Raw genomic sequence first — 27,620 nt, 5'->3', positions numbered from 1 at the left:
TTTGTAGTCATCCAATTGAAAAATCAAAAATTGTTACAGAAATTAATTATCTCATAATCTGTCTAAATCATTGCATAGTTTACATTTTTTCTAATACGTGCGGTCTTAACTTACACGTACGATTGATGACTACAAAAAAAGCTGCATAGATAAAAATAAGGAAAAAAATATTTTAAGTATCTTCGCGTAGACATGGCAACTTTGAAATCATTTGTCAATAACTTTTATATCAACATAATCTCTTTATATGATTAATTATTTTGAGAGACCCAAAACGTTTACTTATGAAAGACCGAAATCATCTATAAAATTCAACCTGTATTCATCGAAATGTTTTCACTAACGAAACCATTTGCTTAAAATTGAATTGAAATTGTAAACTTGGCATCGGTTTGGCATGGAGTAGCCAATACCATATGAACTGTGTATCCAATATCTTATCTCGTTTTAATCGTAATTGCATCCCTCGCTTTTGTTCCAATATCTGTGATATTTGCTTTGGAACTTAATTTAGCTTTGATGATTTTATTGTCTTATCTTTAATTAATCCTTGTTTTGATTTAAGATTCGATTAATTATGAACGTGTCCTCGCATGTCGTTTTTATTTAGTCATTTAATCCATTCATATTTTTAACATCATAATATATTTCAAATAAATTAATATTACGAAACATTAAAATCAACATCAGATATGCATTACGCTTAATATTTTTGACAACAGAAATAAAAGTCATATAATTTGATGGTAAGTCCGCCATGATCTGAAACATTATAAAATATCTCATTTTCCCTAGCACTGATAACATGGCAACAATTAATTTTATGAACGATACATATTTGCAAAAGGTAAATTACGTCATGTTTTCGGTTAACGACTCAAAGTCATTTTTTCTGTACTTCAAAGTTACCATGAAAACTTTTGTTTTCGTGTTGAATACGCATGATTACTACTTATATATATAAATTTAATATGCATGAACATTTTAATGAAATATTAGTCGATAATTTCGCGTTGATGAGATACGAACCTTATATTTAATAAAGATTCGATCGTGAAATCTTAGACTACAGGTATCAGAAATACGGAAATAGTGATAAATATACATGAAAGTCAAAAATACCTGTTTTATAATTAAAGCATTTAGTTTCGGTTGTGCAATATGCATATATAGTTCTGTTTGTGTAGTTTTTTTTTTTTTTTTATTTATAATCTGTTTTTTTTTTATTACATAAAAATGAATTTGCGCAGGGTTTATCAAATGTTTTTCTTATGATTTATATCAGTTTAACTAAAGAAAACTGTAATTAATTTAGAGGTAATTCAGTGAAGTTTTTATTTCAAAATACTACACAAACAATACCGTGTCACGCATATATTGTTAAATATTAAACATAATTTTACACCAAAAGTTTTTCAAATTTAAATACATTTAAGAATTTTGGTATAAGTGCATGATTTTTTTACGTGTAGAAGTAAAAACATTTAAATTGATGATGAAGAAATGTTCCTTTATAAGTACAGGCAGCATAAATTGCGAAAAATATTTTTAAATAACCGACAAGCGTTCTTAGAATATTATCAAATGTCGTATTTATCTAAATCGGTGATTATACAAAATATTTAAAATACACGTCAATATGGCAGCTTTATTTCCTTATTTTATCTAAATGATCACCCACAAACACGCTCGACACTAACCTCTTTTTTGTTATGGCGTTTAATTTAATTATTTAAAAAAAAAGAACAAAAAAACAAATTTCATATGGCCAGTGTTAATATTTTTTCATATTCCTCACTAAAAAGATCTTCGCATCGGAGTTTGACAGATTTCTAAATAAGTGGCACTTAATGATTGTAATGTGGATATTATTACTATTCATTCAATGAGCATTAAAGCAAAAGCATTTTTTAATATGTAAAGTAAAGCACTGCAGATGAAAGAGTGTTGTAATGCATCAGTTCACTTTTAACGTTTATATCCCACCCGGTCCCGAGCAGGCGTTTGTGTTATTCTTTTTATTTTATACGTAGATTCAATTCTACACTTTTTTAAATGTATAGTTTATCAGACATAGAATCGCAACCTACGGGCTTTTAAAACCTTTTCACAACCTCTTAATTATTTATTTTTTAAAATAAACTAAGCTTTTAAAATTGGCTGAATGACCCCGTAGGTGCGGCCCAATGTGTTTACAATGTTAACTTTAAATTATATTAACAAATACACTATTTCGTTTTTTTTTTTTTTTAATTTTTACAATAAAATTTTCAACGTTACCTTTTAATTTATAATCCTAAAAACCAACTTAATTCAATTTTATAAATCCTAAACTTTGGCACTAACAAATCTAATTTATATATATATCGATTATTATTTTTCATCGCTCGCGAAGACGAATATAATTTATTAATACTGTTATATTTACTGATAATACAAAGGTCATGAGAATTCTCAATTACAATTTTACAATATTCAAGTAATCAGAAATGAAATTATTTTATATACAAAGAAAACAGCAATATTGATATAATCTGAGCACCATACAGTATATGATAAAAGTAATAATTTAATTATGTGAATAATAGTTTAGAAACATTTTAATATATATTAAAAAAAAAAACCCATTCTACTTTTGAAGCAATCAAAATTTTCACAACTGGTATAACAATTCGATCAAATAATTAAAATATAGAAAAATAGAAGCGAAAATTCAATTGCAGCAAAAACACAATAAATACAAAGAGTAATGCTTGATTCGAAATAACACAATGATACGATTTTTGTTTAATTTTATTTAAACCACTAAAGTTAGTGAGCTTCCTTAGAGTAACACGGTAGCCTTAATTAATAAGAGACACGACATTGACTAGGCTATCACGACACCTATAAGAGCGAAATTGAGGAACGGACATAGATAAAGACGTGAATAAATGTTATAATTACGTAATTTATCTAAATTACAATAGTTACTATTACTACGGTAAGTGCTAAAGGATTTTTCACCCGAAACAAAGATAGCACCGTCACTCAGCACATCAGAGACACGTCTCGAAACGTTTCGAAATACTGTCGAGTGACAATCGTGCTATCTCCTGGGTATTCGCCTACATATTTAGAACGTTGCTTCGCATTTCGATTTTACTCATTGCTATTAAAAACCTAAATGACGGTACTTTAAACCCGCATTGTATATACATATTTTCTCGTATAAAATCATACACACGATACATTATAATTTTCAGCAGCGTGATAAATTGCAACTATTTTTAAAGGGTCATCTATTCAACGGAACGTATCTAGTATTCTCGTTTAAACATATCTCATACTAATTATTTATTCGCATCAACACACGTCGTACCAAAATTTAGACGAGTCGTCTCACCCACATCTTAAATTAATACACGATTTTATTTATTTCACGAATTTAAGTATTTTTCATTTAAAATTATTTTATACGCGTATCTACTTCCTATTCTACCGTTACTTTGGTTCCTTTTACTTATATAATCTGGTTCAATTCCACAGACGTTACCAATTCCCGATATCGCACGGCATCTAGATCTGGACTGAAAATCCAAGTATCAACGACCGACTCCGAATGATATTACAAAACAAAATAACCTTAACGTGACCCAGTACTTGTATCTATTATGATTCTAATATAGTTTATGTTATGTACATTACTTAACTCCCTACGGTAATGTCGTCGATAGTGATCCCTCATTTGCTTAAAGGATTTGTCTCATCTCTGTCTTATTATTCTTCGATAAATGTAGTCATTCCCATTGATGTTAAATCTCTGAAATTATTTTATTCAGAATGAAATCTAATAAAAATCATGTATCAAAATCACCTAAGTACAGTAGATATATTTCTTATGTATCAAAAGATATCAATACTTTAAATAATATGCGGATTGTTGTATATAATGAACCAAAGTAAGTCTGATTCACGCTTGCCATTTAAAATATTTTAACTAAACATTTTAGTCATATATTTAACCGTATTTATTAGAAATATAATTATATATTTAACAAATTATACGTCAACATTTATATGTATTACTCCCTAGTCAACATCACAATTCTTTTATAATATTAATGTTGGACTTAACTAAGCTAAATGTAATGTTTTAAAGTTTTCACGTTTACCGTCTTTCGACTTAGTTTAAGAGACGTGTGCGTTTGAACCACGTATCAATGTAATTAATTATATTACTATACATAATTATAATTACATTTTATAACTAAATTAGTTCTCTCGTAGTTGCTTTAAGGGACTAGGTTCGCTGTTCACTGTACGATGATATGCGGCGCCGACAGCAGCACAGCCACCGTCGCGATGATCGTAAAGAGCGTGAACACGAACAAACAGAACCTGTCGATCATATAAATCATCTATAACACCTTCAAGTGATTTTATTATCTACAAATTTAACTTCCTTATTGCTCTTATTCCCTTTACTGTGACTTTAAGCACTAAAATTATTAAAGGTTCATAAATTTACCTGTCCACTACCATCGCTGCGAATTTCCAATCGCTTATAAGTTCTGCTTCTTCGTCTGCTTTCTTCATCCTTGCCGTGATGAATTGCAACTCCCTTAAGATTAAGTGTAGTTCTCGATGGTGGCTCCCGAGACCACCACCGACGTCTTCCATGGTCGACGGTCGGACGAACGAACGACGAAAATCCGTTCTAAATATTGAACATCTGTTAAAAAGAGTCAATTGCTAGAATTCGAATGATAAAAGTAATTGATTAATGTGTAACAAACATAAGAGGAAAATAAAATATCAACTTATCCCCCAGGTTTAGCGACACATTAAAAAATGAAATTTCATTCAAATTTCTTTCAAATACCTCCAAATATATAAAACATATATACTCTAGCAGTTACTCCTTAAAGTATTACACTGTCTTACCCCGGTCCTAAGTTCCCTGTAGACGCGGTACTGTTTGGTGGCGGTGGTACATGTCTAAAGTCATCATCTATATCCAGCACGTTGGCTAGTAGAGATTTGGACGAACGCTCTTTTAACTCTAACTCTCTCATTCTATTCGACATCATTATTGTTTTCCTAGTTATTTTCTTCCCTGGTCTCGACATGCGCAAGATCCATGGCAGCCATTGTAGGAACACTGTTTTTATCTAAACGAAAAAAAATGTTTAGTTTTATTTTTTTAATAATACTAAGCTTTATAGTCAAGGGCAGTAAGTTTTAGAATTAAATTATCCATTCCGAGTATGTTAACGGTAATAACTAATAAAGTAAGGTAAATAAGAGATCATCTGCCAATAAAACATCAATATCAACACTCAAAGGAGATTAATTAGTTCTTATTACTTATTTAAATGTCAGATGTACACAAAGTAGCATTGACCAATTAACCTTGGCACTAAAACGCCAAAATTGTTATACAGGTTGGATTTAAAATTTAAGATTCTGACATAAATGCCATATATATAGTTTCCAAAGGATGTCTTACCCATTGAGGCATTTCATGTATGTCTGCTGTTCGATGGTGATAATTTAAAACGACGACAGTTAGCACCACAGACGAAGCCACCATAAACATGATGCAATTGAAGTAAGTCCCTGTTATTCAGAAGATTACAATTTCAAATTCATATAATATTAAATAACGCTTTAATTTTTTTTTTTTAATGTAACTATTTATTTTTTTATGTAATTATATGTACAACTTGTATTATTTACACACATATTTAATATTAAAAGTTTAATAGTAGAAAGGAATAAAGAAATTATAAAAATAAGGAGAAAATTAAGTACTTTTAAGAATTATACCTCATTAACTTTGAATTTATCTATAAGATTTTTTCAAGGCAAAAAAGGAAGATTCATACTTTCTACATTTGAACTACAATTAAACAAAATTGCGTGCAAACTAACATGCTCTAAATTATTCTTCGTATTATTATTTGTTTTATTAATATATAATCCGAATGCGAAACGAAACTTAAAGTGTGTATTATATTAATATATATTAACTCATCAGAATATAAAAATAGGAAGCACTAAAAAATATCAAAATACTTTTTAATCTTAGTACAAAATAATTTATCATGTTTCAAAACGAACGGTAAATAAAAAAAAACACTTTAATATAACAATAACATCATTAGAGATAGGAATATATAATTAACAAATATATATTTTTATAAACCCGTTATTTAAAATAACGTTACTTTATACAATTCCATATAATCAAACCCCTTTAAGGAAAAAAGGCTAATGACATTATTGCAATATAAAATCATGGATACAAAACAAATATATAAGACGTACGTTAAAAAGATACTTGGAGGCTGGATCCTCGCTAACGAAATGTTTTCAGCTCACTTTTATCTAAAAGCAACTCTATATGTATTTAATAATAAAGTTTCTTTTTTAAAATCAAGGAGAGTTGTGCATTATGTAATTTTGTTATGTTACACATTAAGAACATGCTCAAAGTAGCGTTATTTGTAACCTAATTACAATCGTTTAATGTAAACGAAAAAAAAAGACAATCAATGAAAATAGTGTCAATTGTGGTGAAAGAAGAACGAAAAGGCAAAATCATTTTAATACATTACAAGAAGTTAACCAAGATTGGAGGCCAGTTTGAAAGTACCTTGAGGTTTTTGGTAGTTTGAAAGACAGAGATGAGTTTAAACATACATAGCTGTGTAGCCGCCATACTCATTCCGAGCATTAGCAACTCTTAAAGCACATTAATTCCATCTTGAATTTCTAAAATGCAATTAAAAGTAAAAAAGGTTAAGGCTCTATACTTTTTAGATAGATTAGATCATTCAAGCATATACTATTTAGGTCGTTGTTAACATTTTTCGATAAAGGAATGAGTAGAGGAAATGTTACAAATAAATGATGAATATATTTAAAGTAAATTGAGAAACAATTCCTCTGAACCATTCCCTATTGATATATTTATAGAAGATCTATTCACATATTAATTTAATTTATTAGTTTTTTTTTTATCATTATTTTAATTTAATCACAAGCAAACACGAATTTCTCACCTATTAGGGGGATCGCCTCAGAGGTTTTAGTGATGACGTGCCCCACCAATAGAGAGAAAACAGTTTGCGACAGGAGAATTGTAACACCTGGAAAGACCAATACAATTCCATGATAAATGTCTTATTACAACTGTTTCGTAACGCAGATCAGTTAACATCTGATTCCATATCGAATGACACTTTGTATCGGCTTTAGAAAACACCTGTTCGTGGGCTGTGTCGGTAAAAAGGTTACAAGTGAAATAATAAAAAAAATAGAACGAAGTTTTCATGCAGATACTATTTTAGGCAGTTTTATTTAGTTTTTGTTTTAATATTCGTATTAGATATTTTAGTTTAAATCATAACACAAAAATGTATCGAATATATATTCGAACGAATCACATCAAACCACCCTCCAAGTATCCAAAAATACAATTAAAGGATCGGCAATCGGATAATAATTATCGATTTCAAATATAAAAACACAAATAACACAACACAAATAATGGAACCATGGAATCGATTACGTATATATAATAATAATGTATATAATATATATAACAAAGACTTACCTTATGTTATACATAAACATGTGTATTTCACCATGCCATCTGGGCCGGATTAACCATGTCGGGGCCCCTAGGCAATGCACTTCTCGGGGCCCCTTTAATCTTTACTAACTTACTAAAACATATATATTTTTACCACAATGCAATTTTTTTCATAAAAACGTTTTTTTACTATATTACTAAGGTATGCCTTCACCCGATTTAAATAGGAGAAATTTATGGTTTAAAAAATTTCCCAATTTTTGTTCTGCCTTGGTTCCCCTAGTCCATGCGGGGTCCCCTAGGCGGTTGCTTAAATTGCCTAATGGATAATCCGGTCCTGCATGCCATGCATTTGCTCCTCATTATGCATCGTAGAAAAATACATATTTATGCGCTACAATCCAAATTCAATTCAATTTAATTTTAATACAATATGAAATACTTATATCATAGTGACGTGCGGAATCGATTCCAAGATTAATTATTTATTTCAACACATATTACAAATTACATTATAGAACTTTTAGCTACAATGAGATGAGTGGTTTTATTCAGATTTATTCAAAACAGTAAAGTGATATTATTGATTGACAGGCAAAAGCATGTATTTGTAATAATTTTTCTAAAACAAAACTTGTTACAACATAGAAACCTGTGATTATTTGCGAAGAAAAGGATATCTTTAATTACCATTCTACTTTTTACTGTACATAATTTACTCCTTGTAATGTTTTAAAATAATATGTTTAGTATATCAATTTAAATAGGATAAAAAATAATATTGAAATAATTGAACGAAAATAAAGTGGTTAAAAGCTTAAATAAATAAAATAAAAAAATCATATCGGAGTCTTGGTTGCGAACAGAAGTAATCGGGGGAATTCGAGGTAGGAATTCGAGTTTTGGCCTGGACAGTGTACCTAACAGGGGAATTGCGTCGGAGACCTGCGGCAGGGTCTCAGCAACCAGGTTGAGGAACACCGTCAGCGATAGAAGAATAGTGACTCCTGAAATCAAAAGCATAGTTAACCCTACAAGGTAGTTTTGGATTCGCTCCGTGTTACTGCCTTCGTTTTTACAAAAACCGTGTGTGACACAACTCTCCAATGCGCGCTTTTATATTTAAATAAACTTTACAACTAACCGTATATATTGAGTCCCTATTAAAATATCGTCGTTCGTATGATTGTGATGAAATTAAGCACGAAAAAGTAGCTGTATACTTACTTTTTGATAAATCTGAAAGATGGGTGGACTGGGAAACATCTAACACAAACAATCATCGCAAAGTTCTAGAAACATTCAATATTTAGGCATACACTACTAAATATGTTTCATGTATTCGGGACTTCAAATTCATATTTATATTAGTAAAAAATATTTCCAAAAGTCAGATGACACCAAAAATGGAGAATATGAATTAAAATGGGCCGAGAGAAGGACCCTGCGGGGTTACAAACATAAAATCTAGAAAGAGCATGCGCACATTCGCCTCCTACAGCGCGATACCTATCAGAGGTACTGCATCCGACGTAGAAGGCAAACTTTCAGCCACCAGGTTGAGAAACACAGTCAACGACAACAATATTGTCACACCTGTTATTCAATAACACATCAACTTATTCGATAAAATAGATATTGACTGAATGTCCTAGAAAGTCATATTCTTATTTTACATCTAATTAGTACATATGTTTATAAAGGCACATATTGACATCAGTTAGAGCCATACTTCAATATAGTATTAAATAAATTTGTAATTTTTAATAATTATTTTCAAATCATACTCACCAAGTGTAAGTTTTTCTCCGGAATCAGGTGGCAGTGTGAACCCGAGAAGGGCCATAGAGGATATCAATACACAGGGGACTATCAAATTGAAGAAATAGTAGAGCGTTCTTCTTCTTATCATAATTGTAAACGTCACGTCCACATACGGTTCTGGACAGCAAGCGTATGTTATTGTATTTTTCTTCCCTGGCATACCTGAGAAAATGACATTTCTTAATAAAATCTTCTACATATCGAACCTAACCGACATTATAGAAGTTAAACGCTAAGCTTAACATTCCTAAAAGTAACTAGTAGACTTTCAAAATCTTACCTATTAAATACCATTCTCCATTCGTTATAAAATCGGATAAGTCACCTCCTGCTTCATCCTTTAACACCAGATCCAGCTGTTAGTGCAGATTGTAATTAGTAAAGGTCAATAAACTGAAAACGTTCTAAACTACGATAAAATTACTACTTAAACACATGCACAATCCGCAATCCTAATTTATTAAACATTACAATATAATAAACTTAATTTCGAAAATACTGGGATAGTAAATCGATGAACAATAAAAACTTAAAAGATAGAGAAAACATGCTGGTAATTATATTATTATCCTAACTGCCAAACGGATTTACGCTGATATACATATATACAGAAAGAATACAAGTGAAAAATAGTCATCCGACAGACAAACCATGTAGAATTTTACAAAGTTTATAAAAGAATACATATTAGTACGTATAAAATTATAGAAAAACTAATATCGATTAAAACTTAATTTATTAAAAATAATGTATACACAGGCATTTTTTTTTTATTTGTACAAAATGTTAACAGATGAAATATGTCATGCTTAATAATACTTTTTATATACAAAATAAATTTGGTACGTAAGTTAAAATCTTTAAAAAAAAAAACATTTCTTTAATAAGAACATTAAATTATAAAATCAATGTTATATTATTTATTAAAGAAATGGTTTTCATTTTAATATAATTTATTCTAATATGCGTATCCGAATGGCAGAATAAATATAGATCGGTACATAATTTATTAGGAAGTGCTTTGTGTTGTTCTCTTTTATTTGCATCATGCAAAATAGTACATACAAAACTTTTAGGATATATAATATCCGTCTGGTTTATCACATGATTCCCTTAATGGTCAACTGTACCTAATTTTACCTAAGCTATTCTAAGGAGACTCTTTCATTTGATTTTTAATTTATAGCTTTAATATAATTGTAAAACTAAAACTAAATTTCTTGGCTTTTAATTTCATTGTATTAGTACTTGACATTTAAATCAATACATGAAAATTACTATAAGTTCTAATATTTTTTCAATGTGAAATAGAAACATAAACAAAATGTCAACCCAACTATAAGTTATTATTGAAAATATTTAAAGTACTAACTTTAGATGATTTTCTATGAAAAAATTGTATTTTCTATTAAATATATATTATCAAATATTTAAACCCTTTGGTTAATTATAACAATGGCAATAAAAAGAACCTATGTTTCGCTGTACCTGATTGCCGTCGTAAGTCCAGCTACCGAACTTCATGTCGCAATGTTGGTCATCGAAGGGAAACCAGGTGATGTCTATCTTGCATGTGCTCTTGAAAATGCCCGGGGGTACGTACAGGCAACTGCCGTTGTTTCTGACCACCACGTTGGTCTGGTACGTCCCATCAAAACCCTCGTCAGCACTATACCAATGAGAAAATCGTAAGCGTTTAACTGCAGTTCATTCTCGTTCAACCCGTCCAACACATCATAACAGCCTCGACAATTTGAGATCCATATTTTAATACTTCCAACAGACGAATAGTTTAATATGCAAGCAGAGGAACAATATCAATTTCGTTCCATTCGAATTTCACAACAATAATAAAAGCTAGACAGAAAATCAATGACCCAGGTTAATAAAACCAAATCCCGAGTGGATAAAACTAATGAATTTCCACTGAATAATTTAAACAAATCTACCGATCCGTATCAAGTCCTAAATTGTTAACCTAAAAAAGCTTTTTTAATCAATAGGAGAACGCTTTTAATTTGCGTAAAACGTTCCGCTGAGAAGTCATTAAAATTTATTACGCTTCAACATTTTAAAGCTACGGTTAATATATTACAATATTTCATACAACAGTGTGCAGACGTTAAATAAAATTGTATATTTATCCTGAAATTTGAGATTCAAACATCAAAGCATTACAAATAAAATGCACCAGAGAAAGAACAAAATTGTACCAAAACGAAAATGTCAATTAGTGAAAGCTTTTGAGAAAATAATAGTGTGTTTTATTTAAAATTTAATATTTTTACTTTGTTTATTTAGAAGCTGTGACGGAAGCGAGTTTTAATTATGCGTTTACGTATTATATTAGTGCTAAGGTTTTATCTGGGACGTTTTAGGAGATGCCGTCAATAGTAAAAGGACTGCAGAAGCAAAATTACTTTTATCGTTAACGGCAGCATTTTTCATCCCATCGCTTATTCAGATCGAAGTCAATATTATTTATTTCATGCAAAAAATGAAAAGCTGACGTTACGTCTTTTATTTAAATATTCCTTTTATCTGATAAGCGAAACGATGATTGTGGCGTGTCAAATCAGCGACTAGATGACCATGTACGTTTATATGTTCATTTTCAAGTGTGGCAACAGGCAGTAGGAGGTTTGTCAATACCAAGCGAGCGATTGTTACATAAGCACCAACCGTATTCGGGGTAACCTCCTACTGAATTGTCACTAAGTCTGAAATATTCTTTTTTATAAATATTATATTTAACGTAAATTTTAAGGTGAAATAAAAAAAAAAGATAAAGCAAGCTAAAAACATACTTTACCGTGCATAATTGTTAAATACTTACGAGCATTATTTCAATCCATTTTAATTCATTTGTGTTTTATTACCAGATTAATCATTACACGTAGTGTATAAAATGGACGCGTACTTGTTTAATACAATTTGTATATAGAGGGTGTTGTTTAAAACACTCTCCTTTATATTTCCACATAAAAGTGCTTCCTTTTTATCGTGCACTCATTCTTAATTAAGAGCCAGTGCTGTGCATTTGGAGGTAAAATCTTAGTTGTTCAGAGCGAACGATATAACGGAACACAAGAACTATTTAGAACACGGTTAAACTGTTATTTGTCTGAAATACTATCTAGGGAGCGTCTGACTTTAGTTGGAATGTAGATTCAGATTATATTGTGATGTTCACGACCGAACAGAACAAGTTGTACTTTGTTAAATGGGTATTTAAACGGACTCTGGTTCATAGCCTCAGCTTCGTGTTGAATTCCAACAGCAGTGGAATTAAAATATTTTTATTTTTGAGTATCTTTTTTATTAAATATATTGAATATAAACTTAGTTAATAATATTGACATTATGTCTGTATAAATGTGTGAAAGATTAATTAATGCTCAATCCAATTAATATGTCTAGATAAATTTATCCATGATGACTCATTTGACATTGAACGCTTGAGTTGTTGTTAAGAATGAAATTCATTTTATAATGCAGTGTTCGAATTTACTCCGAGATTGAGAATCTTCACAAAAAGTTAAGTGAAAACTAAACCAAGCGGGAAGCCTGACACTTTATCACCGAGTAACCTGAATCGAAACGAGCTAGATTTTAAATTAAAAGATACTTTCAGAAAGAACGGTACTATTTTTTAACAAACAAACAAGAATAATAAATGATCCTAGTCCGAGTCTAATGTTTATATAGACGTTATATTTGTTACAGTTTTAAAATGCAGCATTAAAAATGTCTGCGTCTCAAATCAAAACTGGATATGATAAGATGTTTTTAATGTAAAAAAAACTCTTTTGTCTTTATCCGAATATTGTAAGATTTCAAAAGATTTGTATCGTTATTTTAAATTCTTGATTTTAACGCTAAATTTAAACAAATTGTTCAAAAATTTCTTGCTAATGAGATATCTGAAACTAAAATCGACGCCTACAAACTATATACAAACATGTAGAAGCATGTAACCATACCTATAATACAGCTATAATCCATAACAAATCAGATGATTTTACTTCGAGAAATGTTTTTACACAAGATAAAAAATAACAAAATATATGTTTACTATATTTACAACAAAATGAAGTAAGTGTAGGATTAATAGTAATTTGCACATCTAAACTGTTGGGTAACGTTAACACAAATTGTAATTAACTTTCGTTCTCAGATTCCTTTGCGGATTACACTTAATTTGTTTCACAAAAAGTCAGGCATGTAACATTAATTATAATTCTCAAATACTAATTGCATTTTTAATTAACTTTAAATGAGTGTGGTAGCTTTTTCTCTAAGCATTAACACACTGCAGTTATTGCAATACTGGGTGATAGAGATTTGTGCAAGACAGTCACGGTACCAGCCACACGCCATATATTTTACCGCCAAACAGAAACACTTAGGATTGTTTTATTCCGCTTTGAAGGGCGAGTGAATAAGTGAGCCAGGTCCAAGGGATATAACTCCTTAATTCGCGATGTTAATGGTACATCGACGATGTAAAGAGTGGTTAATATTGTCGATATCTGTTGGTTACCGCTTACAATCCGCTTACAATCGATGGCTTATTGTGCGTCCGCCTACAAACATTATAACATCAAATGTATCTTTTTCAGTTCAATATTTGAAATGATTGCAATAAGCTTACATTAAAATGTTCACCATCAGGTGATCTCGTTGCCAGTCTGTCTGCCTTTTAAATTAAAAAAAAAAACAAGTTTTTCACAAAGAAATTGTAACTCTTAGTACGATTGGATCAAATATACGTCAGATGTTTGGCAGCGATCCAAAATGGCACTACAGAAGCGTTTGATAAGGGAGGCTTTTAAATCACTTACAGGTTTCAGTAATAAAGGCCGTGTTTACTGTCTCCGCGGTGTTTTGCTATCGTCGGTTTCACTGGCCGTCTATCACACATCAGCGTAACGCGCGAACCAATCAATTTTATTTGTTATACTTAATTCTATTATTTGTGATTTTCATCTTTATTTAGCGGTTTTGAGCATAAATCTGTTACAACAATGATTAAGAAGATTGAACTTGTAATATAAAATAAGCAATAATAAACAATTTTATAAATATTAATAAGATAAATAAGTTGTTAAAGTATTGAGTAGATCTATGCTTATCTGTGCGTATTTTATTCACGTTAAACACATGATGTTTAATCTAAGAATATTTATAAAATATGTTTAGATACATAGCGATCCTATTATTAAGAAAATAATTCAGTTATATATTAGTAACGCTGTAACAGTAGTGTTAACATTTGATTAAATATATTAGCTAAAAAGAATCTCATAAAATATTTTCTACAAAGTGTGGACTGTGTAATATGCGGTCCACCTTAATGCGGATTTGTTGGCGGCCTGCCAGTTTAGCATGGCACACATAGTGGCTCCACAATCGCATGTAAATTTCAATCTTACCACCCCGAATGTAAAGTATATAATGCTATAAAAACACAGATGTGGCCGAGCGTACGAGTCATGAATTCTACATCCGCCTCTGGAGACTTCTGTTGTCATGAATTTGCACCGATTTTGGGCTCTGTCACATTAATAATGCATTTGGCTAGTTCTTTTATAGATTTCTGGACTGAATAAAATGGTGAAGAATGTTTAATGTGTTCGGAATACGAGCATGTTTAAAAAGTTATGGTTCTTTGTACGAGTACGTAGTCAATAAATTATAATACCTTGGAATTTGGCTGTAGAATATGTGATGTGTGGGTGGTTCCCACTCAGACTTGCTCAAACTCCTACAAAGTCTATATTCATGAACAAGATTTCAGAATTAACCATCAGAGCAACTGAAGACATCCCACAAAAAATCTCTACCCTAACCTATAGAATTTCTTATGTGAATGAGGAAATAGAAAATAGAATCTATGTTTGCACCATGCCATATTCACTTGCCTTGCCTGTCTATGCCTTTTAATTTATTTCCCGCGCTACTCAACATTGTCCAAATAAAATAATGTGAAAATTACATATAAATCGAATAAAAATGTTAATTCGTAATAACATTTTGTCGTTATTCCAAAATTTACTATTTTGTTATATAATATTAAAATATCAAAACATAAAAAATATAAAATTAATAGAAGAGAGAAAGACGGAGAATATCTTTGGGTTAAAAATATTAAACGTCATTTAGACAAACAAGCTCCAACACAGTTTCGCTAGCATTTGTCAAGGAGGTGTTAGAAGTATCAGGGATAAAAAATTAACCAATGTGCTAGTCGAGAGTATCATTTTTTTCGGTACCTCATTTGTTTTAGTTGTATTCAGCCATTCTGGCGTGATCGAGTAACAAATATCCAAACATTCGCATTTATAATATTAATAAGATCCTTTAAAGGTATTTTTATAGCAGGCACTTAAATAGGGCTGCCTTCTGACAGCACTCGACGTGAAAGTGATTAATGATTTTCTGAAAACACTCAGTTTTTTAGCTTAAGTTTGAGTTTTATGTTTAAAAACATTCAAAAAATGAACCAATTGCAAAAACAATACCGTTGTTTTTAAAAAAAAAAGGTTCTATTCTCTTCTATCTATAGTACTATCTGAAGTCGATACCGAATCCTTGACAAATTTAATTTTCCCGTAAATTTAATAAGACAAAAAATATATATTTCGCAAAAAAAAAAAAATTTTCTTAAAGAAAATTCACTTTACTGCGTACATTTTTTAACGTTACATGCGTTATATCTGTTAAATAATTTCATCGTCAAGAATATCACCTGACTCATTATCGATTCTCACATCAATTTCTGGATATTGTAGCATTGGCACTTTAATGACATTTCTGTTGACAGTCTCACACTTCTTGACTTTTTCTTGGCCGAACTCAATGTACGGTATAATTATTTTCAGTGTATTCATTTCGTGAATCCAAAACGCCTTCTCCAAATTCAAAATATCGGACAATATTGTATAATCTTCAATAATCAACCTAACACCATCTGCATCTTTCTCCAATACCAATAATTGTAACACGCGGTTATAAATTTTAACATTATAATCGTATGTTGCATCTTTAAGTACCGTGATATGATATTTTAAAACATAACTCTCAGAGCCGTAGACTTCATTAATACGTATGACGTTATACTTGCAGGAATCCTGAAGACTCGCTGCAAATTCCATATATTTGTTTGTTATGTCATGGAACTTCTCTTCAAACTTGTCGACGAATGAAATTTCTGACTTAGGTTGACACAGAGGTTTCCTTCGACCAAGTCTATATCTCTTACAACAATGTACGTCCGCCATAACAAAAGTAACAAATATTACCAGAAAACGGCACATAATGGATGCCATATCAATGTCATACCACGACTATTGTAAATATTAGAATAAGTTGACCAGCGAAACGTTATAACAACAAAGGTAACGTTCTGATAGCCATGAGTGATAAGAGAATATTTATTTTTATTGTTACCGTTCATAATTCTAATTAACACAATAAAACAGTCACAGTTTGTATCCCGCGACATCGCTAAAGTTTTTTGGTCGGACTATTTTCTCTCTTTAAATATAATGCTATTAAGAGTGATTAGTTCCGTTAATTAGGAAATTAGAGACGCCTAACGGCTACTTAAAGCAATATGGACGCGAGAGTGTCAGCAATCAGAGCGCAGAAAGCGCTGAGATCTCAGATCAGACCTCATCGACGAGGTCGAACGAGCTCTCCCTACAAGCTTTTGTCAACGATGCTTCGGAGGGAATCGGCGTGAAAGACGGTACCCTAGGTAGATCGTGATGGACAAGGAGACGGCGGCATGAGAACAGGGATGGTTCTGTTCGGCGGATATGATAAAAATCATGAATTGGCCCTCTCACAGCCCTGACGCCCGGGGCTTAAAATATATATGGTAACCCTGGTGCCGTTGAGGCGTAAAGTATCTTCGCAATGACCTTACGCTACCGAAAGCAAGCAAAGATTGCGTGGAGGAATTTACGTCTGATGTCATAGCATATAAATGTTTAAGTTATGGTTTTACGTAAAATAGGTCAGTAATAGAAATAATTGTCATATAATTTTAACATATTTAAATACCAATCTTTTTAATGTTAAATATCTAAATTTTGCTGTGTGGCTAAACATTGACTAATTAATAGCTTAATTATGTTTCTGAGAAGTAATGCTCATTAAAATATTTAATGCTTATTAGTGTAAATAGTAATTAAGACTATAATGAACCTTGAAAACGGCTTAGCCTACAAACCACAACGTACTATACAAAATCATAACTATTCGTTTTGGTTGAATTGTTTATAAAACGAAGGTCTTAAATCGTAACATTAAACGAAGACGTCATCTACATTTATAGACCTATAATTAATTTTGATGGAATTTCAAGATTACAGTATGCATTCGCCGTAGTCGAAAAAAAGGACCAAGCACTTTTGAAGCGAATTTTATTAAAACTACAATAAATACCCGAAAACTTTGTATTAGTGTCGTTCATATCACTTATAGATTATTTAAAAAAATTAGGAAGTTCCGCACTTTCAGCTTTACAAAAATACTATATGAGTAATTCGTATAGATTATGAGGAGTTGGAATCATCCAATTTGTTTTTGAGAATAAGACTCTGATACCTGGTTAGATTATTTGGGCATAACCTCATTTTTCGCAAAACGTTACATTGACAAAAAAAAAGTTACATTTAACATAAAATATATTGTAATAGTTTTAATTTATAATTCTCACAGCCTAGGACTTTTGCAGGAAACATTTTAACTAAGATCTATATTTATCACAGTAAACGTGAAAAAAAATTATTTTTTTTTTTCGTGTTTTCACCGTGAAAATAAAATTTCGGTGTTGTGCCTATCAAGTTCGTCAACAGCGCTTCGAAATATGTACATATCTACACGAATATTCAGATTGATCGTGTGAAATTAAATGGATTCTAGTTGACGAACTAAATAATTCTAATAACCTAATATAATCTAAGGCATTGCCCTGAGTATGGCGATCTATTATTACGTATAAAGACGTAACAAAAACTAATATATTATATATTGAATTTTTTTTAGGTTCTTAATTGAATGCAATTAATTACTTATTTAGGTAATAATTATAATTTTTACTTTTTGTTTACTTAAAGGGAAATTCACATTCCACGCGGTCATGATCTTACAGTAATTATTTTTAATTTTTGTTTGTATATAAGGCCTTACTGTAAATACCTGTTAAATAAGTGATAAAGGTACTGTACTCAATACGGGAACGCTTTTTTTAATACACTAATCAAATAAGACAGCACCTTTTTAAGGCAGATTAGATTACATAGTTTTGACTAATTTTCATAAGACCACTTATCAAGTCATAATCGATTGAATGAAATAAGAAATTTAAATGTATTCACGATTTTCAGAGCTCTTGAAGAGACACGAAATTATTTATTAATAAAAATGCTGAAAGTTTTTAGAGTATATATATTGATTTACAAATAAAATATTCTCAGTATAACGTTAGTCAGTTTTTTTTATTTGAATTTACAATTCTCGAAAGACATGTCTTTTTAGTATTAAGATTGAGTTTAATTTTGATGTGCCTGTCTGGTATGATGTTTTAATTTCAAAATATATCATCCATTAGTATAATTTTACTACCCTCTTTGATTGTTATTTTTTCGACTTCTTATTAGACTCAGATGTCGTGTGGCAGTTATTTTCGTTGAGTGTTTTTGATTTTGCTTATCACGTATGTATCACGACGATTAAGGACACTTTGAAGTCATCTGTTAGCAAACAATATCCACGACAGAGTGTACGTAGATAAAATATTGTACTAAGCACATCAACCCGTCCTCAGCTTACGAGCACGAAATCTGGCTCGCGGCCAGACGGAACTGATAAAGAACTGTTAACATTTAACATTCAATTTCAAGCAAATTTAACGGATTTTAACGGTAAAATTTATTGTAACGATAATGTGTTAACCCATTTTAAAGTTGCTCATGAAAATTTTGCTCAATTTTTCTCTAAAAATTTTAAAACCCAATTTTCCTGGAATATCCTCATTTAGTCTACTGTAGTAAGTCTTAGTATATTATGTTGTAGGTGTAGATTCAATTTAAGTCAAGTGCTCACCAGATATTTGACCGTCAAGTAACATGATATACAATACATACTTTTACTGTACTTTTGTTATCCTGTAAGCAATGTTTTTTCATCAATTGTGCATTCTTCCTGATCGATTTTGATCTCGACGGCCATTTTAAAGAGAGACTAGCCAAAAGCATGGGATCGTAGTGAGAAATTATGTGCGCAAACTCAAATGCACTCTCTAATACAAAACCCTCATAATCAAATGAGTTGGCGAATCCGACACGATTGAAGAGTTTAAGGGCAGGACACACAGCTTTTCGTTCTTTCTAAGGGGTGCAAATACAGACAATATCCAGATCAGAGTTGATATTGAGAATTTCTTAAAAGAAAAACTCAACAGATTCTTAATAGCCTGACTCGGGATTTGAACCCAGGACCTCGAATTTTGTAGCCTTGTACCTAGCAAATACATCAACGAAGCATTCAAATAGACAAACCTCCTCAAACGTGATTTGGTGTATATTTTCTATTGCTATATTTGACTTTATTTCTTGCATGCCTGCAGGCTAAGTAAGCCGATTATATTTCATATATTATTTTGTACTAGATTTCTCATTCGTTATGTATATTAATATTGCTAATGAGTTGCCATGCGTCTCCAGAGACACAACTATAATCACCAATCCATTATCAAGGCTCGAACATTAATATATCTTTACGCGTTGACTCATACGTATAAAATTATCATATCATATCAGTATGAGATATGACTACTATATGTTTTTTTTATTATATCGGTTTGGCGCAAGCAAAATGGGCCACCTGATGGTAAGTCGTCACCACCGCCCATGGATAATGGCGTTGTAAGAAATATTAATCATTCCTTACATCACCAATGCGCCACCTACCTTTGGAACCAATATGTTACGTCCCTTGTGCCTGTAGTTACACTGGCTTACGCACCCTTCTAACCGGAACACAGCAAAACTGAGTACTGCTGTTTGGCGGTATAATATCTTATGAGTGGGTGGTACCTACCCAGACGGGCTTGCACAAAGCCCTACTTCCAAGTTTATTGAGTATTTATAATAATAATTGTCTAGGTGTAATCCAGTCCTCACTTAATTTACCGTTAAAAAGCACTACTTAGTATTGGTCTACTTCTGCTTGTATGCATTGTGAGCAGTTATCATGAGAGACATCAAATCTTAGTTCTCAATGTTAGTGCATTAGTTATTATCTATAAAAAAATATTAAATTTAAAAAAAAGTTTGTATACCTGGTGAATTTAAACTCGCGGATTTGTCTCCTGAATCAATTTAATTTTTTATAAAGTTACATATTTTAGAAGTTAATAATTCTTCCCATCATTTGACTGTTATGGGAAAAAAATATTAAAACCTCGGCATAAACCCACTTCGATAAAACGCAATTTTCCTTTACACGAGTTGGAAAATCCATTATCCGTGATAACGATAACGACATCTTAACATGTCTTTTGAATGTACTCAAAGTACATTCAGCCTATCACGATAACACCGAAAGCTTAAACAATAATCTGTATTGCCAGTACAATGACCATTAGCATAAACACAAATGACGCTGCGCCAAATGGTCGTCAAAGTATTCGAACGAATTTCACTTTTATCTTTTAACATAAAATAATATTCGAAAAGGAAACATACTCCAAATATCACTATAATTTTATTTTCAAAATACAGTTCCGTATTTCCATATTTATTATACACGGACCATTTGACGGTCTTGTAATGAATTTTATTAATTCTCTAGCGCACCTTTCAACACATTTCCAGCGATAAATTCTAGTACTTTTAAACATGTTGAACAGTAATGGCGAAGACGAAGTTTTCATATCGTATTTGCATTTAGAGTGCGCTGGCCGTCTGATAGTCTATAGGTCTCAGTTGAGAACATAAATTATTTAATATATTTTTAGTTTCGCCTCCATTTCTCCGGGATTTTTTTATGCATTGACATGATTATTGTCAGTAATATCGACTGGAGTGCAAGTATGGTACTTTTTTTTGCATATTTGTTTGAAGAAACTATAGAAATCGGAAATTATAAAAATTAATTATTTATCCGAGGAATAAACGGCAAATAATCAACGATGACTCAAAAATTAATTGCTATTACAAAACTTATAGATATTCTTGCTGCCGAAAATTATAACGAGTTTTAGATTTATTTGGTTTTCTCGGACAATTTTCATAGAAATTTTGTTTTCTATGATGTTTTCTTACGTTTGTTACCGACTTTAGATATTTAATCGTTTTAATAAATCACAAAAGTATATTCTACCAATATTTTAGTGTGTCGCTTGATTCTTTCCGTTTAGATCAAAATATTTATTTCGATTAATAATATAGTTTTTATGTTGACTCGAAATTGAACTTATAATAAAAGTCGGAGAACCAACGATTCGTTTGCTAGATACCGTGCAAGAAAGGTGTGCTGGCAAATATATAATTATAATATAAAATTAGTAAGTTACTTTAATTGTAATGAAAAACATAACGTCGTCCTCAAAGGAAAGTGTAATAGTGATAATTAAAGTGTCGTGCAGGTTATATGACTAAGATGATTCTAAAAGGCCGTAACACATTTATAAATGATTTTGATACAATTTAACAAGAAATAAAAATATCTTTTATTTATCTTATATTTGGCAAAAGGGACGGGTTAATGTTAAAACCACTTGATGATTGGTGGTCACCAAAAGGCCAAAGACATTGACGCCGTAAAAAAATTAACCATTCATTTAAATAATTTCATACTTTCGTCGCCAATACCAAGTTATTTCTCAAAGCCCTACTACCAAGTAAATATCTAATGTAAGATTTATTATAACCCTTCATTGTCCCATATTGTCCTTCCTCATTGAATTTATAAAGTAAATTAATTAATCAAGTACCTACTTGAACACTCTTCGCAGATGTTTGACGGTCGACGCCATAACACTATCTTTGGTTAAACGATATTTCGTGTAACTTGGCGTCGTTTCAAATACATTAACTCAAAGTAACTAGACTCATTCATATTCTTGAATTTAATTACGCAGCGAAGTTTCTCTCTAAGATGAAATTTTAACTGAATAATAGAAAAATGTTTAACTAAAGTTTTGTTGAACGAATTATTTTTAGGAAGATGTTTTAGCAGAGCGGTATTTATTACGGAAAAACGAGAAAATCGGCTACCGCATAGCGTGTTACCTTTGATAATAGACACTCGTACTAACGACTCTACTCCATCAATACTCTGGCAATTATTAGATCAAAAACATTGCCTCTAGTGTTTGTTATTTCACTAACACTCACCCTTAAAACCGGAGAACAATAAAAATAACAGAAATAACAGAATAATTGACACAGATATCCTTTGGTCATTATGTAATATTTTAAACAATAAAAGAACTTTTATTAATATTCAAATAATAGGTACGATAAGTTTATATATACAACTTTTACTTTGAAGAACAAACATTTAAAAAAATCTCTTTTTTTTCTAGTACAGTGCATGTATTATACCTTTTGAGTCACTTTGCATATTGATAAAAACCGCATTAAATTTCGTTTCATAGTTTAAAAGATCTAAGCGTACAGGCAGGAACCGACTTTGTTTCATAATACGGAGAGATGCAATACAATATTTAAAAAAAATCAAATCATTTGTTTATTGATCGCTTTAATAACGTAGATACGAAATATAATTATTTTAAAATAGAGTACAAAAACTTCACGAATAATGAAGTGATATATATCATTTTCTAGCGATAAATTTGGGACTAATACCTACCTCTTACTAAAGTTATTTGTATAGGCATTCACGCGGTATTGTATACATGTAGAAGACATTAATTCAAAAAAAAATTACCTGTTAGTTATAGTAAAATGCTTAACAATTTTTTTTAGATCTGGCAATAAAAACGGTAACGTATCTTGACATTAACTAGAAAAATCAATTGTTTAAAAAACTAGGATGGAAATTTTAGTTTTTACTAATATCAGTACTGAGTCCACCTAAAATTTCCAGTAGCGCTATTAGTGTCACCAGTTAAAAAAAGTTTATGGTTTATGTCATTAAAAATGTACCTTGACATGAAATAATAATAGGCTTCAACTTTAATAGTATTTGCTTTATTATTTTACATGTTGTGTTTAAGAATTATTTAAATAATATTGCAGAAAAAAAAAATAACTTAACAATGTTTAATTTGGTGAAAGTGACATTACATACACGTAGTATGCTAAAAAATCAATGTTACCAACCTTAAAAAAAAGAAAAAGAAATAGTGCATTCAGTTTAAATAAAGAATAATTAACTGAAGCATTACCTAGACTCGGAGACCGTTTTCCACTGAAAGAGAAACATTAGCATCGTATTATTTCATAGCATGTCTCATGCAAGATCTCACCTATTGTACATAAGAACGTCTGGTTTCCAAAGCTTGTTCGGTGTGATGCGAAGATCTTTAACGCCTCCATAATCGCTGTCATTCCACCTTAGGTTGTAGTCATTCCATTCCTGTCACACATACAAATCAGTTTATATGAAAGAAAGAGATACCATGTTATAAAAAAGAAACGCCTGCGCTCATTATTGTGAATTATATAAATAATGTGCGCTGCTCATGTAATTTTGAATATGCAAACGAAATTGAAAGATGTGATTATAAGTGCAGTTTGTAGTGCACGATTGTATAATAAAATTAAGTTTGCACATTTTGAATTGAATATTGTTTTTAAGGATAATATTCTATAATAGACCTTTGGACACAATTTTTAAACATTTTTCTTAATAAAGCAGTACATTAAACTATTTGTACATTTCAGTACAAATACTTTAATGAACTAAAACTATAAAATATTCATTGCTCTTAAACATTTTACCCACGTATCCACGATCCCTTAACTTTGTACAATAAAACTAACAACAAAAAAGTTTCAAAATTGCGTCCAACTAATCAACAAACACCATACGGGCTAGGGCGGCATTTGAAATACGCTGCAAACGATAAGCGACCCTACAATCTAGACGTCCACTTATATATATCGTAAGATAGCGTAAGCAGTGCGACGATTTAAAAATAGAATTACTTATAAATACATAATAATCATTTTTAGATAAAAAAAAACATATATGTTTTAATAATTCAATCAGAATTATAAATTATATTGACAAATCTAAAAATATATATTTATTAATACATAATTCAACCATGAAATTACTTTATTGAAATTTTTTTTAATTTCATTTAAATAAACCATTAGAAAGGTCAAACGCCGACATATTTACAGAATACAATTAATTCTTTAATAAACCTTAAATTATTTTTGTCTTATTAAAGTATCGCATCACATGTGGAGTCGCAGCCTTATTAAGAATGAAACACAGCAACCACAAACTCCGGTCCCTCACCACTTATATTACAAAAGTTGCCGTAACTTGGCAATATCAGACAGACCAGTTGTACGTCGTACGCTCGATCAAAGACTTGTTACAATACGGTAGGAATCTGTTAGGAACTTTGAACAGAATTGTTGCAGTGTACGTATACGATACTTTTATATTTTTAATAACATTAAAATCTACTTTCCGACTCCCATGTTCATATTTAAAAAAAGACTATTATTTTCAGTTTAATATAGTAACTGACTGCAAGAGTCCCACTACTGGGCTAAGGCTTACTCTTTTGTTCTCTGGAAGTCCTCCTAAAGTTTGAAAACTTATTAAGCATTACTCCATTGCAAAGCAAAATGTGGCAAAATTTCTTCCAATATATGCAAGTTTAAGCACAAAGCTATCTCGACATGATTATGAATCCCGAATATATCCAAAAACAGTAATAACAGTAATTTCTAAAGAACTGTAATAATTACTGCCATTACCTTCCTTTCCAGTCAACGCAAGTAATTAAGTTTAATTTTCTTTTTAACGATCTTAAGTATATTGTATTACAATTGCTAAATAAGAATTCTATAAAATACTTTTGTCAAAAAAATGTCAAAACATACTTTATTACAGTTGAAAATTGAATTGAAACTGGAATTATTCTATTAATTATTATTTTAATTGCTTATAAATTTATCATCGGCGATATAATTGACTCAATAAATAAAAAGCAACAATATTATGTATGAAGCATTGTTATCATTTAATATTCGAAGTCTATCTGCTTTAGGTACGCACGATATTGTCAATATTAAATTAATTTTGATATTTGTACCGCTTATAGAATCATTCGATGGGATTATTAGGAAACGTTGATTGTCAAACTGGAAGCTATTTACGCTGGTTACGTATATGTTGTACGTGTACTTTTATAAATGAATACAATAATACTTGTTTAAATTTTAATACCAAAATTCACTGTCAGTAAATCTGATATTATGACGCCTCTATTTGACAGACTATATAAAGGCTACAGTAAACGTCAAACAAAAATGACATAACGTTTTTCTAAATTTAACCATCAAGCAGTACTTGAATAAGAATTAATTATATTGATTTGATTTGTTAAATATTATCAATTCTAAATTCAAATTAATTACGGGAAACAAGAAGCGTTTCCAATTGGTAAAATCACAAACACTGTATAAGTGATAAAGGCATTTGTGGAACCTTTATAATGAATACCATTCAGCATCGCACCGCTTAATCAATTCTTGTATTAAATTTGATTTTGTCAAGAGTAAACTGATATTATTATTTATACAAGAGAAATAAATTTGTTCGAAGACAAGTCGTTAAAAATATTGTCAGTTAGTAATTTTCGTACAAACAAAAATACATTAATAAAACTTTTTAATCTTCAAGACCTATTGTCTAAATGTTAAAAAAAATTATGAAAGCCCTAAAATATTTTGTAATCTACATATAAACGTAAGTATTTGCCGCCATAACCCATATGATTAGAACGAGACAAAAGTACATCTTTTTCATTCTCTCCATTGTCTTTTACAGGCAATGAAACTATTTGATTATTAAAATAAAAAAACCATAGTTAAAATGGAAGTATAATTTATTCATTGCCCATAAAAGATAATTATAAAATGTGTGAGTTAAAAAATTAATCATGTTACATTTCTTACAACACTTAAAAATTAAAAGAAACTATTTAAAAGCAAAAGTTTCAATTAAGACAGCACTAACAGATGAAAAATAAATACAACAGATAATAAATTTTCATGGTAAATAATAAAAGAGCTGTCAAAAAAAGGTAAAAAAATTAGGAAGTAAAAAAATTATAAACTAAGCTACACGTGCACAGATCATGCGATTATCGTTCACCACACAGTAAACAAAAGCGAGTTATCAAGAAAATTTTGACCGCTCTCAAAGATTTTTGTAAGATTTGGGAACTACTTAGTTTGGGTTAACTGAGCTGCCATATTGGTAAATGCTAGTATATTTTTTTAACGCCCGCGTAACGTACTTTTAACATTTAGTTAGAAGTATAATATTAAAATTAATTAATTAAAAGTACCTTATCGAAGCTTTGTTAGTCATTTTTTTTAATGGAAAATTGAAATATAAAATAATAAAACGGGAAATTATAACTATTACATTCCGTTCGGAAGTGAAAAACAAAAACAAAAATAAATACATAATCGAGTTTCAAACGATTTTTATTTATATTTATTGTTTAACTTAGTAACTACGAGAAACGATCGGTAAAAATTTGGAAAAAAATTTTTGAATAAATAATGGCTGCCCTATGGCATCATTCTCCGAATTCAATGGATTTCCTTTAGCATGGCCATGCAATACGCTGAGCATGATTTACTACAATTCCCTTGTAGCGAAACGAAATAACAGCGGGTATTAGGTGAGTGCATAGTAAATTTACAGTGAAATTCACATAGTCCATTACAATAATGTGCATAAAATACGCTTCAACGTTCCAATTCGAACAAAAATTAAAATATTTGAAAGGAAATAAAATCCCACGACTTATAAATTGATGTATAATTTGCGCCAATATGTATTATAATCGATTTGTTTTTAATTTTATTATATTATATATATTATATGCATTGCGGATTACGCGGCAGTTTTTGCAGTAAAAAACAAACCGCCATTAAAAACCAACAACCGAAACATCTTATGAAATTCTTTT

At 30.6% G+C, this 27,620-nt stretch overlaps 2 protein-coding genes across 14 annotated transcripts in view; both read right to left on the bottom strand.

Annotated features, from left to right (window-relative positions):
• Positions 1-4,096: 4,096 nt before the first annotated feature.
• Positions 4,097-27,620, bottom strand: part of LOC125064075 (neuronal acetylcholine receptor subunit alpha-7) — a 105,696-nt gene continuing 82,172 nt past the window's right edge. For 2 of the 13 annotated variants that reach the window (XM_047670876.1, XM_047670927.1), the window contains 9 exons: positions 23,916-24,025; positions 10,895-11,075; positions 9,687-9,762; positions 9,374-9,568; positions 9,092-9,178; positions 5,492-5,601; positions 4,927-5,153; positions 4,511-4,714; positions 4,097-4,380 (listed from right to left, as the gene is read on the bottom strand). In XM_047670876.1, coding sequence (XP_047526832.1) covers positions 4,296-4,380; positions 4,511-4,714; positions 4,927-5,153; positions 5,492-5,601; positions 9,092-9,178; positions 9,374-9,568; positions 9,687-9,762; positions 10,895-11,075; positions 23,916-24,025 — 1,275 coding nt within the window. In that variant the 3' untranslated portion in view covers positions 4,097-4,295. Of the gene's footprint in view, positions 4,381-4,510; positions 4,715-4,926; positions 5,154-5,491; positions 5,602-7,049; positions 7,137-8,502; positions 8,590-9,091; positions 9,179-9,373; positions 9,569-9,686; positions 9,763-10,894; positions 11,076-23,915; positions 24,026-27,620 lie in introns of all 13 variants that reach the window. The other 11 variants (XM_047670893.1, XM_047670945.1, XM_047670869.1 and 8 more) reach the window with 8 other exon arrangements.
• LOC125064143 lies at positions 16,045-16,940 on the bottom strand. The gene has a single exon (XM_047670976.1). The coding sequence runs from the start codon at positions 16,735-16,737 to the stop codon at positions 16,129-16,131; it is 609 nt and encodes a 202-aa protein (XP_047526932.1). The 5' UTR covers positions 16,738-16,940; the 3' UTR covers positions 16,045-16,128.

The sequence above is a fragment of the Vanessa atalanta genome, chromosome 1 (assembly GCF_905147765.1).
Source record: "Vanessa atalanta chromosome 1, ilVanAtal1.2, whole genome shotgun sequence".
In the NCBI taxonomy this organism is placed as follows: domain Eukaryota; kingdom Metazoa; phylum Arthropoda; class Insecta; order Lepidoptera; family Nymphalidae; genus Vanessa; species Vanessa atalanta.
Note: the sequence above shows the minus strand (reverse complement) of the source record. Positions and strands in the feature narration are given on the sequence as shown.

Excerpts from the sequence above, each read along its gene's own strand:
- LOC125064143 (XM_047670976.1), bottom strand. The coding sequence starts at position 16,737 with ATGGCATCCATTATGTGCCGTTTTCTGGTAATATTTGTTACTTTTGTT.